This window comes from Mustela erminea, chromosome 3 (genome assembly GCF_009829155.1).
Source record: "Mustela erminea isolate mMusErm1 chromosome 3, mMusErm1.Pri, whole genome shotgun sequence".
Taxonomy (NCBI): Eukaryota; Metazoa; Chordata; class Mammalia; order Carnivora; family Mustelidae; genus Mustela; species Mustela erminea.
The window spans coordinates 99,862,477-99,877,132 of record NC_045616.1 but is presented as its reverse complement, the minus strand read 5'-3'; the positions used below and the strand labels follow the sequence as shown (position 1 = coordinate 99,877,132).

Genomic DNA, 14,656 nt, shown 5'->3' with positions numbered 1-14,656 from the left:
TGTAGTAGTGGCCAAAGTTCACTTCAGATGCCAGATGGCACTGACCAACAAGGAGAAGGACAAACCCTGACAAGCCTCCTTCATAGCCCCTTAGTACCAATCTCCAGCTGTCCAGAAGGAACTAAGGAATGGGAACTGGTGGTCAGTGAAAGGTGGGTTGCAGCCAGGGTTGGGCTAGAAGCCAGGCTCTCCCTCCTCTGAGCTATTCACAGGCTTGCTTCTCACAGCTGACACAAGCCCTCAGTAAGTTCCCCACCATTCCTTGTACACCCTTTTACCCCAGGTATGCCTTGCAGATCTTTTACACCCATCAAGCTGCTGCTTACTGTAAGTCTTTGTTCATGCTTATTTATCTGGAATAGCCACCCCCCCCTTTGTTCTCTCCAACCTTTTCACCTAGTTTTTCCTTACCCTTTAAAGTAGACTTCAGTCACTGTCAATGCTGTGGAGCCTTCCCTGATGAGTTCCTCTTGGCTCTGACCCTGGCTGAGTGTGGTCTATTGATCCCAGTGTCTTGGATTAGCTTACATCATTGCATTGACAACAGTCTATTAAAAATATCTGTTTAGGGGCACCTGGGTGGCTCAGTTGAGCATCTGACTCTTGATCTCAGTTCAGGTCTTATCTCAGGGTTGTGAGTTCAAGCCTTGCACTGGGCTCTGTGCTGGGTGTAAAGTTTACTTAGAAAAACAAACAAACAAACAAACAAACAAACATCTGTTTATGTGTTTGTCTTCCCCCATTATATGGTGGGCTCCCAGAGAATGTTTCTTGCTCATCTTTGGAGTTCCAGGGCCCACGATCCAGACCTGACATTAAACAGGTATCGGTTTAATTTTTGTTAAATTGAAGAATCACAACTTCAATAGTCCAGGGCTTTTGTAACTGAGAAGAAATACGTAAACTCTTCCTGCCTTCCTGGTGCATATGGCTTCAGCAACCTTTCCACTCTGAGTTTGTACAGTTTGTACATTCTTCTATCTTCCCACTGGTACTACCATCCACTACCTGCCTTCCCTTCAGCCCAATTTCTATTAAATCAGCTTGGGGTCAAAACTGCTGTGCTTTGAGTAGAGAGAATGAGCCCATCCAAACTTAGAGTTTCCACTGAGTTTTGGGACTCAAGTGGGAGGTAAGAGGTAGTGAGTAGTGAGGTGCACAGAGCATCAGTTCTAGTGTCAAGCACACCTAGGTTCAAATACCATCCCATTTACCAGCTGTATGACTTTAGGCAAATCTATTCACATCTCTGGGTCTCAAGAGTTTTCCAAGCATAAAACATAGAGACTAATTTCTCCATAGGATTTGTCTTAGTTTGGGTTTCCCTGGAGGCAGACCTAATGTGCATGCAAATACCTTAACTGGGAAGCAATCAGGCCAGGGCTAGGATTAGGGTGATGCATGTTAAGTGCCTAGCTATAAAATATAGAGGCCTTCTTACCTTCACGTTAAGTACCCACTCTGCCCTTAAGTACCCTAGACTGAAGGCCCCTCATCCTAGTCCCAACCCTGATCTAGAAAGTACTGACAGGGTAGTTGGAAGTGAGGTAGGAAGGGAAAAAAAACCAATAGTGCATATATAATTAAGTTGCTGCTGGCAGCTATTTGAGGTTCAATCCCACAGAGGAACTCTTAGAATTCTGGTGGAGAATGCACCCACCTAAGAGGTAAGGAGCCTCAAATATTTACCCAACTTCCATTTTTCACTGGCTGAAGACTGCCTCAGGGGCCTCAGTCCTGGCACTCCCTGCCTGACCACACACAAGTCTAGAGATGTCCTAAGGCAGAGAGCTGCAAGTTCTTGCAATAGGACATTGTGGGTATGTAATAGAATGGTGAATACCCAGGGGAAATGCACAAGCCACAGCCTCTGCTGAAAGGCTGTTGTAAGGATGAAAGGAAATTACACAACCACAATGCCTAACACAGAGAACTCTTCTTCTCTTTCCCAATTTATGGTAATAGCTTATGAAGTTCATGGAGATTTCCAGCTCTTCAAGAGTTGGCAACACCAGCAGAACTGCTTCCCATCTTTCAGAAGACGCAAAACCAAAACACAACAAAACCCCAAATCTAAGGTCCTAGGTGAGCTCTAAATGCCCAGGACCCAAAATTGTTGTGGAAGGCTGGTAGTCGATGAAGCTAATGTAGTCAAAGGCTCACTCCTCTAAGAATGGTTTCCTCTTCCATCTGCTCCCCATCTCTTTCTTTTTTATCCCTCACCCAAACACTACTTATGACATACAAAACTAGCACCATATTCATAACTGCTGCCACTTACTCATCTTCTTCATGTGACAGATACTGTGCCTTTATACCCATTAGCTTAATCCTTAGAACCCCGTTAAGTATGATTTCCCCATTTTATGGACAAGGAAACTAAGTCTCAGAGGGATTAACCCATGTCAGAAGCAGGATTTCAGTCTCAGGCTGACATGATACTCTTTCCGCTGACTTTTTGTCTCTTCATTCTCACTAATGCCCCTCCCACAGGACCACAGGCACACGGAGAATAAAACAAACAGCCTTTATCGAAGCCATGTTCTAGAGAGACTGCCCAATTATAAGCTAAAAAATGCACTTTCTAGAATCAGCCTTTTCCTTTTCTTCTCTTCAGGCAAAGAGATAAACATACCATCCCATTTATAATGTTCTACCCTCCAACAAACTGCCATGTAATGAGAGAGACTAGTGAGAATTAAGTTGATGGGACAGAACTAATTACTTTTTGGTTAGAAGGAAGACAGGAAAATAATCAATACTAGAGCCAAAGTAAAGCATTTTCTTTAGGACTGAATATGAGGGGCACTGTGATCTCATTGCCATGGACCAAAAAGTGGCTTCATTTATTCCCCTGAGCCTTTGTTTCCTCATCTGAAAATTAGAGAGGATACTACCTACCTCACAGGGTTGCTGTGAGGATTAAATGTAAGTACATACATTACCCAAACCATAGTAGTTCCTCAAAAAAAATAACACCTGTTCTTTATGTGATGCTGGCCACAATGTCAGTGTCATGCAACACCGGAACATGGAAAAAATCAGGAGCCTGCCATCTGGCCTTCTTTTAACTCAAAAAGCTTGTGTGCAATGGCATAGGCAAGAAAAGTATCTTAGGGGCATCTGGGTGGCTCAGTTGGTTAAGCGTCTGCCTTCAGCTTGGGTCATGATCCTGGGGCATCGGGCTCCCTGCTCAGCATAGAGCATGCTTCTCCCTCCCCTCCCTGCTCATGCTCTATCTCTGTCTCTCTCTCAAATAAATAAATAAAATATTTTTTAAAAAAGTATCTTAAAGGACCATTTGGTGCTTTCCATCTTAGCTATCTCTCTGAACCCCTCTCCCCAGTCTAATACCTATCTCATTTTCACCTTAAAATCAAGAAAAAGGTAACTTTGAATTTGATGAATCAGAAGTTAGTAGAGTCTGAGTGATATCCCTATTTATCCTGTCCCAGGATCCTTTCCTGGTCAGCAGCCACCTCCCACAGACTTTTATTACATCTTCAAATCAGCTTGGGCCAAAGCTAGCTTTCTTAACATCCTTGTTTGGGTATCTCCTTCAGGTAGTTGCTTCTGCTGTTCGACATCCTCTCATCTTTGAAGTCTGCAAGTACACTGCAGATAGACCACATCTTGTTATGCACTGAAAGCTCCTGGGCAATGTGGTCAAGTACGTGCACTCCTCTACCAGTAACATACTGAAATAGAGATGTTATTTCCTGGTACTGCTATGACCTTTGACAGCAAGAGAACTAATCTTGGCTTTAATAGATGAATATGCCTGGTATCCCCACTGGTTAATCTAGGAAGAAAAATATTTGCACAGGAATTAGTAACAGAGCATTCACTTACAAATTCCTGGTAAGAATGGCAGGAGATACCCCTCAAAGGTCCTATGCTCTGGCTGAGAATTGTTAACTAGGTGAAGCAGCAAGATGAAGTAACAGGTTGCTGAATGATAGGGATAGCAAAATAAGAAGTAGGATTTGATGCCTTGGCACTTTCCACAGTGATGTCAGAAAAGGTCAAGGGAGTAACCATGCTCAGAAATGTGCACTATACATTCAGTGAATTTAGGCAGTATGTCAAAGTCAGAAAAGGTCAAGGGAGTAACCGTGCTCAGAAATATGCACTACACATTCAGTGAATTTAGGCAGTATGTCAAAGACCAGTAATGGCATTAATTTGGAAACATGTAATTTAGCTCCACAATTTAAATATTCCCACCCCAAAACCTGCAACACAGAGGGGAAAAATGGAAGATCTCCATCTTATTGAAATAAGATTTCATACAAACATAAATATATTTAAATTTTCTTTTAACTATAAGTGAATCCAGACTGTTATAAAACAGAATACTATACACAATCGTCTGTATAGCTTATAGAAAACATCAAAACAAGAATGCTGAGTGGATGCTGGTGATGAAAACTGCAGGGCCAAAACTTGCTCAACAATGAAACAGGGGCCACTAAAACTTAATGACCATGGCCCACCCCTACTGCTAATGGTTTTGTCAATGTCTGGACCCTAGAAATTCAGGGTTTTCTCCTTCTTCCTCTGCCTGCTTTGGTCCGTGTCCGGCTACCTGGCCGGACGGTAAGTTGCTTTTTAAAGTCCACTAAGCAATCTGTGGCTTCTGAAATGGAAACAAAAGACTTGATGGGAGACTCATTTAAGTCGAGATGTGCAAGGGAACTCTGCATCTCTTTGCTGCAGCCTGCCTCTTCCATTCTTGGTGAGGGCACCCTAAAGAGAAGGGGGAAAAATTCAGAATTCAATATACACCTACTAATAAGCACTAAGTATGTGTCATGCATTATACCAGAGGCTTCTACATACATTATTAGTTCATATAATCTTTGTAATAATCCAACCAGGTAGGTATTATCATTCCCCTTTCACAGATAAGGACATTGGGTAAATCATATTACCCAAAGTCACACAGTGAGATACTGAGAGAATGAGAAGTCAGACCTAAATTCCCAAACTTTTTTTTTTTTAATTATTTTTTTACCAAATTCCCAAACATCTTGAAATCTAGGTCAGAAGACCAGGGTTAGGAGAAAAGAATAAATCACAGCTTTTGTTCTGCCTGTTTTAACGCCATGAAACTGAACTAGCCATCCAATTCTTAGCCTAGATATGGGGGGAGGGTAGCACACACAGAGGTCACACAGTTCCATGGTGATTTCTACCTTCAATAGTTTGAATATCACACTATACACAGGACCCAGGACAAGGCCTGTACTTTTCTAGAACGACTGACAGCCATACTTCAGTGTATACCCCAATTCACCTGAAGCCTGCTGTCTCTGAAGACTTGGTCTTTATTTCTGCATCTATAAGAGAGAAAAAGTAATAATGTTAATAGTGTTGTAATCATACCACTTCTCACTGCTCATGTGCTTTCTGTGTTCTGGGCACTGTTTTTCATCAGTCTTAAACAAGTAGCTCAGATCCCCATCCCCAAACCCATAAAATATGAGTATTAGCATCCAACAGGCTCAGCTGCAAAAGTATCAAGGTGAACACTTTTGAATGAACAACCTCTGAATAATCTACTTCAAATCTGGACTTGAGGAACAAGGAGTTGCCAAGAGAAATCTGCCACCTGCAGAGATTCACAACATGCTGATCTAGAAGCAGCAGGCTATAGGGCTTGGAGAGGCTGCCTTTTTATAGTCATCAGAAGGCAAAACAGATTTGCTTAGTGGGAATGAACTGTTAGAATGAGAAGGTAAGCAATCTCACCAGGCTTAAGCAAAAGCTCCTCTTGCATTTGCATCTAGTGAAATTTAACAACAGCAACTAATAACAATAATAATAGCAGCTAACATTTATCAAGAGCCTACTTATGCCAGGGAGTATGTTTGGAACTTTACTAGATATAATCCTTAAAATCTATGAAGTTGGTATTGCTAACTTTATGCAATGCTCATAACCAATCCACTCTACTGCTCCATAAATACTAGGCACAAAGAGACAAAGTTACTACCTACAATCCCTGTGGAATGCAGGTTGGGGCAAGTAACAAATGATGCACAAAACATTAGGAGAAGGCAGAAATATCTGCATGTCTAGTTTCCCAAGTCTGTTCCTTTGGAAGGTATCTGGGGCTGTGTCATTCCCCTGTTGATTTGGAATTTTTTTTCCCTTAACAGGAAGTCCTGTTCCTTAGTTAAGGGAAACTAAAATGAGTCTCAAAGTCTGGCTAATGGGCCAAATGTAAATCCACATAACTCCAACAAACAGTGAGTTGGCAGCAGCCATTTTTACTGGAAGGCCTATGACATAAGCCCAGAAAACTGGTTGTGGGGTCTTCACCTGCAGTCCTGTGCTCAGACTGTTCCAAGAGACTGAGGAGCCGGCCTTCACTGCGATTTTTTTCCTATGATAGAGAAAAAAAACAGATCAAAGGATTATCTCATGGCAGAGAATCTAAAATACAACCTTCCTTAGCCCAGATCACACCTATCTCCAGGAGAGAAGGAATGTAGGACATAGCTCTAGGAAAGTCTTTTGCTTTCTAATAAATGAGGGTATATAAGTAAAAACACAAACTGTCATGATGAACAGAATATATCTTTATGCCAAGAATATTATCCAAGAATGGATAACCAGAGTCAAGGCAAATTATTCCACAAAGATATTAAAGAACAGTAACCATTGACCTATGATAGATTTGGAGAGATTTTAAAATAGAAAATAACAGTTTCAGAATAGCTTCTTGAAGTAGTGATGCCAGAAGAGCCAACTGGCTCTATGATACAGGCACTTACCTATAAGCCACAACTCCCAATCACATCACCCCATTCATACCAGGGTCCCTTTCTTTTGTCATGACAGATAATGGCTTATCCATCTTAGTGTGCAGTGATTGCTAAGTGAGTAAGCCTAGCATATGGAGCTGCTGCTTCATCTCTGATCTCTAAGCCAAGACTTGATCTTCCTGATCTCTAATTGCAAAGCCCAGAAAGCACATTCATCTTCCCCATACCAGGGGCCAGACCTCACAGCTTCCTAAGACCAGGCAGACAAGGTGCTAAATAGAGTTGATCTCAAATATGTTCCTGGCAGTGGGGGTATGACTGGATATCCTTTCTGGAAAGGAATTTGGTGGTACATTTCAACAGATTTTAAAATGTTTACATGAGTTCCACTTTAGGAAATCTAAGAAATAGTCAGTGGTACACAGATTAATGGTTCAAATACAATCTTATAATACAAAGAATTAGAACAACCTGAATGTCCAATAATATGAGTGGTTAAGCAATATAAACATTAAGAGTAATTTTTAAAAACAGTTTGAAAATAAACCCAGTGGGGCACTTGGGTGGATCAGTAGGTTAAGCGGCTGCCTTTGGCTCAGGTCATGATCCCAGGGTCCTGGGATCGAGCCCCACATCAGGCTCCCTGCTTGGCAGAGAGCCTGCTTCTGAATCTCCCTTCGCCTGCCACTCTGCCTACTTGTGCTCTCTGTCAAATAAATAAAATCTAAAAAAAAAAAAAAAAAAAAAAAGACACTCAGGAATGTATTTATGCTATAAAGTTTACACACACACACACACGTATACACACACATATGGTCTCAACTATATTAAAAATGCATAGAAAAAAAAAGAAAATAGGCCAAAATACTAACAGTTATCTCTAAGTAGCTCAATTGTGGGTGATAATTTTCCCTGATTCTTTGCTTTTTTAAAAATTTCCTATATTTCCTACAGTGAGCATATATTACTTTTTAATTAAAAGAAAATATAATTTTAAAACAAGATATTATTTCTAGATACACAGAAAAGTAAGGAGGAAGGGAAAAAAGCATAGGAACAGAACTTTGGAGAATTTCCTAAAGCATTCCATACACACCTTTGGATTCCTCAGCCGCTGCTGCTGCTTCTCCTCCATAACTGAGCATACCTTCCCACTCTCTTCAGGTTCACCTCCTTGGTCACCCCTTGCAAGCTGGAGACAGGTGTCCACATGACTCTGGTACTCTCTGAATGGGACCAGGGATTTACAGAGATAACACTTCTCATTCCTAGCCAATCAGAAGAAAGGGGGAAAAAGCAGTTTTAAGATTTGTTTTTGCCTCTGGGCTCCTGGATAAGTCTTAAATTGTGTTTTTATGTTATTCTGTCTCAATTGTGTTTTTACGTTATTCTGTGGAGGAGACATGTCAACCAATGCAGATTCGCTCAGCAGGATCGCCAATAAAACTAACCCGACGCCAATCAAAAGGACTGAGTGATTAGCGGTTTTCCCTGGCTGTTTCTCTGTACCCTGCTGTTGCAGCAGTGGGATGGTAATGAAATCAGTTCTTCTAACTATCTCAAACAATGCTGACTGCTCTTCAGACATAAAATATTCTGTCAAACTCTTCTGAAATTAAGTGTAATAGTTTTTTTCAAAGGGAAGTTAAGATTTAGACAGAAAAAGGAACACCAAGTGCATTAAATCAAGATGACATTTTTAGCAGGGTGGATGAACTTGTCTGATTAGTAAATCAAGTCTGTATGCTGACTTCCCTAATTCTACAATCTGCAACATCAACTAGGAAGTTACCAAAACCATGTAGTTCTGCTAGAGTCTTTTGTGTAATTTCATATACACAGCTATTTTTATCTTTTTATAACAGTATAATTGTAGAAAGAAAGGAAACTGTGTCCTTGAAGTAAGGTTTATTGGGCATCAGTGAAAACAGAATCACTGGGGACAAAGGAAGGAAATGAACAATCATTAACTATTTTTTCTGTAGCAAAGAACTGGTATAACGCCCTTTGAACACAATTTCTCAATTAATTCTTTTGCCCTATTAAGAAGGTACTTTTCTCCCCAATGTCTTATTAGTTAATAAATACCAGAAGCCAGGTCTGCTTGATTCTTAAGATCATCTTAGTTTTAAGAAGCTAAAGACAACTTTCCAAAGCTTGCTATTTTAGACTCTTTCTGGCCTTTACTAGTCAGTTACTATACAGCAAGAGTGATCTGAATTAGCTCTACGGAAACTTACTCTGGAGGTCTTTAAAAATAGGAGCAAAAAATTGCCTTATGAGAAAAGCTAGACCAGTGTACCTTTAAAAACTTATGAATTAATGCAAAAATCATATATTAACCCCTTACTATATGAGAGACAGCAGCACTGTGCAAGGAGCTTAAGCTTTTGAGTCACGTGGGCTTTGCCAGTTCTGGTAGCATGATCTTAACCAGTTACTTATAATTTCCCTTCAATTTCTTTATCTACTTAAAAAAAAGAAAGAAAGAAAGAAAGAAAGAAAAACTATCTTATCAGCTATTGTGAGAGCTACGAAGTAAATCATACACTTAGCACAGTGACTGGTACATAATATTAGGTGTTAGACAAACAGCTATTACTGTTAACTGCTGTCTCAGATGCATTTTATTAGATGCTGAGGATATAAACATGAATGAAGGCAAGTATGTGCCTTCAAATAATTCACAGCCTATCCAGGAAGACTGAAATATCAAAAATGAAAAAAAAAATTACTGCAATATGGTAGGATGAATATAGTCCTAAAGGAATGTCCACATGACAGGATTCCAAAAGGAAAAAGTGATCAGCTCTGCTCAACTGAATTAGAGAAAGCAGCCCTGAAATTTCAGATCTAAAATCTATATTTCAAAGATAAACATTTCTGCCTAATGACTACTACTACAATGTATTATTGGTAGTGTCTTTACTTTCAGGAGGTGTCACTTATACCCAATCATCCCATAGAATGTACTTTGTTTCTTAGTCAAGCTGCAACCCACAACCCAAGGAAGTCACCTATATTGCTCAACATTTTGCAACTCAACTTCTATACCATTATATCGCAAAATAGCTCACTGCTTCCCAAAAGTACCAAACACCAATACACAAATTCAAAGAAAACAGAAATCTAAGAGCAATGTACAAATGGAATGGGTGGCAGGACTTTTTTAGGGTTATTAAACATACAGAGGCCATCTACACTGACATAAATTAGGAATAAAAAGATACAGAGGCCATCTACACTAACAGAAATTGGGAATAAAAGAATAAATTCAGACATCAAAGCAATGAAGTGATTGGAAGGCCAAGGAAAGCCACGGTAGAAGAGGAATGGATCTCTTTATTCAGTATAAGCCATAACATGTCAAAAGAGCTCCGAGAACACAGCATACCTACTTACTTGTCAATGTCTAGGGATGTCTGGGCAACTGTCCCACTGTCACTCTTGCTCTTGGCTTCTTTTTGTCTCCGAGTCAATACTTTCAACAAAAAAAGAAGGAAGGGAGGGGAGGGAGGGAAAGAGTAGGAAGGGAAGGAGGGAGGGAGAGGAAGCAAGGAAGAGGGAGGGTGGGGGAGAGGGAGGGCAGAAGGGAGGGAAGGACAAAGAAAGAGAAAGAAAAAAACTGTTAGTTGGCAGTAGACTCCAAATATAAAAGACAAAATGTATGTGAAGAAGCAAAGTTTAAAATCCTATTCCTCTGGAAAAAGTGCACTGTGTGGGAAACCTCTGCTTTTCTAGCAGAGAATAACACCTGTAATGTATGAACTGAAATTGCCAGCCACAAGATATTCCTGCTAATGAGAGATCTTTTTATCCCCTACTGCCATGAGATCTAACGATCTAGTCAAGGGGCACCCAGGTGGCACAGTCAGTTAACTATCCCACTCTTGGTTTCAGCTCGGGTCATGATCTCAGGGTTGTGAGATGGAGCCCCAAGGGCTCTATGCTCAGTGCAGAGTCCACTTGTCCCTCCCCCTGCTCATGCTCAGGCATGTACTCTCTCTCTCTCTGTAAAACAAATAAAATCTTTTAAAAATATTTTTTAATTTGGGGCGCCTGGGTGGCTCAGTGGGTTAAGCCGCTGCCTTCGGCTCAGGTCGTGATCTCAGGGTCCTGGGATCGAGTCCCGCATGGGGCTCTCTGCTCAGCAGGGAGCCTGCTTCCCTCTCTCTCTGCCTGCCTCTCCATCTACTTGTGATTTCTCTCTGTCAAATAAATACATAAAATCTTTAAAAAAAAATTTTTTTTTAATTAATAAAAGAAAGATCTAGTCCACATAAGGAAAGGTTTTGTGTAGCACCCCAACTAGCAACACTGAATCCCTTTATACTTTTCCAACCAAAATTCTGTCTGGTGTGACACACACTCCAATGATGTATTCTATGACATACAGTAATGATAGCTACATGTATATGAGTACCCATATTAGCTCTAATCTTTACTCTAGGAAGTGCTCCAATTATAAGAGGAAAAAAAAGTTCACAATGGTTAACACAACCAGTTTTTCCCATCACACTAGGACCACCTTCCAGTGCTAGTGGGTATAAACAGCTTTAGCCTAGGCGGCATACCAATACTTTGTCTCACAACAAAAGGCATCTATTTATAAAATAACAGTGTCTTAAAAGATCTTGGAGGTTAATCAACTGGTTTCTACTCTTCAATCCTTGAAGTAAAAAGAAAAACTATAACCATCTCACTTCCAATCTTGTCTTCTTCCCTCTTGACTTGAAATCCCCATGCCATAGAATTTAGGAAGGTTATCAGTTCACAAAATAATTAGTTTGTAAAGCATTGATCTAGTCAGCAGTCAGGAAACTTTTTCTAAAGGGCCACAGTAAATACTTCAGATTTGGCAGGCCATATGGTCTCTGTCACACTACCCAACTCTACACTGTAGTAGAAGGCAACCATAGACAACACATAAATAAGGGGTGTGGCATGTTCCAATAAAACTTCACAAAAACAGATGTCTGGCTGGATTTGGCCCCCCGCTGTTCATAGTTCACCTTTCCTTCTAGTCCAACCCTCTACTCATTTAAAAAAAAAAAAAATTCCTTCCATAAGCATCCCCAACAAGTTATCATACAGTCTCAACTTGATTATATACATTCACTGAGGGGAATTCACTTCCTCCTAGGGAAACTCATTCTATTGCCACACAACAATCCAGTTCATTCTGTATTTACTGGGGACTGTATGAGTAAGTTTACCCCCTTTTCCATAAGTCAGCTCTCTGAACACTTAACAAACTACATTACAATCTTGGATTTACTCAGTTGTCTGCCCCACTGAAATGTAACCTTCTTCAAAGCAGGGACTATATCTAGTCATTAATCCAATCTCTAATGAGTGCAGAAACTTTTGATTGCCTAGGTTAATTCTAATCTTTAAAACAATCTTCTAGATTGGTATTACTATTCTGCCTTACTCTAAAGGTATGGAAACAAACTCAGAGGAATTAGCTTTGCCAAACTATCACAAATGGTAAGTGGTAGAACTCAAGATAGATCCAGATCGGTCTGATTTCCTATACCCAAGTTTTATGATCCTAGTTGACCTTTACATACATCCCCATTTGTCAGTCTCTCTCTTTATACGGACCAAATACTCCACAAGCAGTCTGACCAGTAGAGAGAACACAAGAACTACAAACTAGCCCACAGAGACTCATATTCTACTAATCCAGCCAAGACTGTATTTGCTTTGTTGAAAATCTTAAATTGAGCTTAAAGGTAATTAAGATTCATGCCCCTTACCCTTCCAAATTATCTTCAAATAAAATATTATCAAGACAAGTCTCCTAATTCTATACTTAGATAACTAAGTTGTTGGTTATTTCCCCCCCCCTTAAACACAGGACTTTATATTTATCCCTGTTCTTTTCAGCTGAACATTATAGTTTGTTAAGATCATCTCCAGTCTTGATTCTGTCATCTGATGCTATCAACTCTCTTTTCCAGCTTTGTGTCATCTGCATATATGACAAGCATGCTTTCTACATCTTCATCCAAGTCACTCAGGAAAATGGTTATAATAAATGACATGGCCAAGGAAAGAAACCTATGGCATTTTACTAGATAAGCCTGTCTTCTTCCTGGTCCAAAGTTCCTTTAAATATTTAATCAAGCAAGTATTAATTGAGAATCTTAATCTTCAATGTGCAAGTAATTTGGGGGATATATAAGAAATTATGTAGTAGGGTCCTTGTTTTGTTTTGTTTTTTTAAGATTTTATCCATTTATTTGACAGGGGGAGGGGAGAACAAGCAGGGGGAGCTAAAGAGGGAGGGGGAGAAACAGGCTCTCCACTGAGCAGGGAGCCCCATGTGGGGAATCCATACCAGGACCCCGGGATCATGAATTAAGCTGAAGGCAGGCACTTAACTGACTGAGCCACCCAGGTGCCCCAGGGTCCTTGTTCTTGAAAGCTTACAGTTTACTAAGGGAGACAGCACATACACTTAATAACTATAACACAAGGTGTAAAAAGATAGCATAATAAAACAAGATCACATATACACAAGCAACTTTTTTTCCTCCTCCCTCACTCTTTCCTTCCCTCCCTCCTTCCCCTCACAAGCAACTATTAATAGTGTTTGTCTCTGGGGAGGATGACAGGGACACTTGGGGAATGCAATAGGAGGGTGGCATATTTTTGCACTATGTACTTTTCTGTACTGTTGAATTAAAAATTAAAAGGGAAGGAAAAATAGACCAGATTATAGAGAGGTCTTAGATACAAGTTAAAGTACACTATCTATTTCTAAGGTTCCTTCCAACCTACAGATTTTATAAGTAAAAATAAAGTACTGTAGGAGAAAACCATCCTGGACATAGTCATATAACCACCTTCAAATCCACCTCCTATTCTATCAGCCATTTCTCCATCTTATGTATAAGGACTTCATGAGAGATTTTATCAAGTGTCTTGCTGAAATCAATTCTCAAAACATTGGCACCTCACAGATTACAGAAACCTTTAAGGGTTGTTTTTTTTCCCCCTCTCTCTATTTGTCCTCCATCTTGAATACCAAGTATTTTTCCAAAAGAAATACTTGGAAAGCACTACACAGGCAAGGCTGAGAAAAGAATTGCTTCTAGCACTTTATATATACCCCTATTGCACTTAGCACATTTCTGTTGTTGTTTATATGTCAGTCCCCCTTCTACACTAAGCAACTTTCTGAATTCAGAGATTCTGGGTTTTGTTTCTTCAGCATCCTCAGCAGAGTATAGCATTGATTAGATGCTAATAAACATTTGCCAAATTAAATCACAGAAATGTACTCAAAAAAGCTCTTGTTTTATGAGGACATTCTCTGTGCCAGGGACTTTATAAACATAATTTCTATTACAATTATTCTGCAAGGCATATATGATTATCTGTACTTTTTAGATGATGAATATTAAATAACCTGATCCAGATCACAAAGCTAAAACAACAACAAAGAAACATGGCACCAGGAACACAGTAAGAGTCTAACTTCACAGAAGCATATGTTGGGGCACCTGGCTAGCTTAATTGGTGGGAGTGTACAAATCTTAATCTCACACTTGTGGGTTCAAGCCCCACGTTGGGTGTAGAGTTAAAAAAATAAAATCTTAATAGGCTGCCTGGGTGGTTCAGTCATTAAGCCTGGGGTCCTGGGATCAAGACCCGCATCAGGCTCCCTGATCAGTGGGAAACATGCTTCTCCCTCTCCCACTCTCCCTGCTTGTGATCCCTCTCTAGCTGTTTCTGTGAAATAAATAAATCTTAAAATAAAAAATTAAAACAAAGAAGCGTATGTTATTTTATAGGAGTAGGCTGCCTTTCCTGGGAAATAAGAGGGTAAAGGATGGGAAAAGAAAAAGTTATAAGTGGTAAATATGTGGGCA

The 14,656-nt window shown here is 40.0% G+C and overlaps 1 protein-coding gene across 8 annotated transcripts in view; it reads right to left on the bottom strand.

Moving 5' to 3' along the window:
• Nucleotides 1-4,302: 4,302 nt before the first annotated feature.
• UIMC1 (ubiquitin interaction motif containing 1) overlaps nucleotides 4,303-14,656 on the bottom strand; it is a 134,844-nt gene continuing 124,490 nt past the window's right edge. For 5 of the 8 annotated variants that reach the window (XM_032336929.1, XM_032336933.1, XM_032336935.1 and 2 more), the window contains 5 exons: nucleotides 10,176-10,254; nucleotides 7,870-8,041; nucleotides 6,328-6,391; nucleotides 5,300-5,342; nucleotides 4,303-4,749 (listed from right to left, as the gene is read on the bottom strand). In XM_032336929.1, the coding sequence (XP_032192820.1) occupies nucleotides 4,539-4,749; nucleotides 5,300-5,342; nucleotides 6,328-6,391; nucleotides 7,870-8,041; nucleotides 10,176-10,254 (569 nt within the window). In that variant the 3' untranslated portion in view covers nucleotides 4,303-4,538. Of the gene's footprint in view, nucleotides 4,750-5,299; nucleotides 5,343-6,327; nucleotides 6,392-7,869; nucleotides 8,042-10,167; nucleotides 10,255-14,656 lie in introns of those variants that run through there. The other 3 variants (XR_004284099.1, XR_004284100.1, XM_032336934.1) reach the window with 2 other exon arrangements.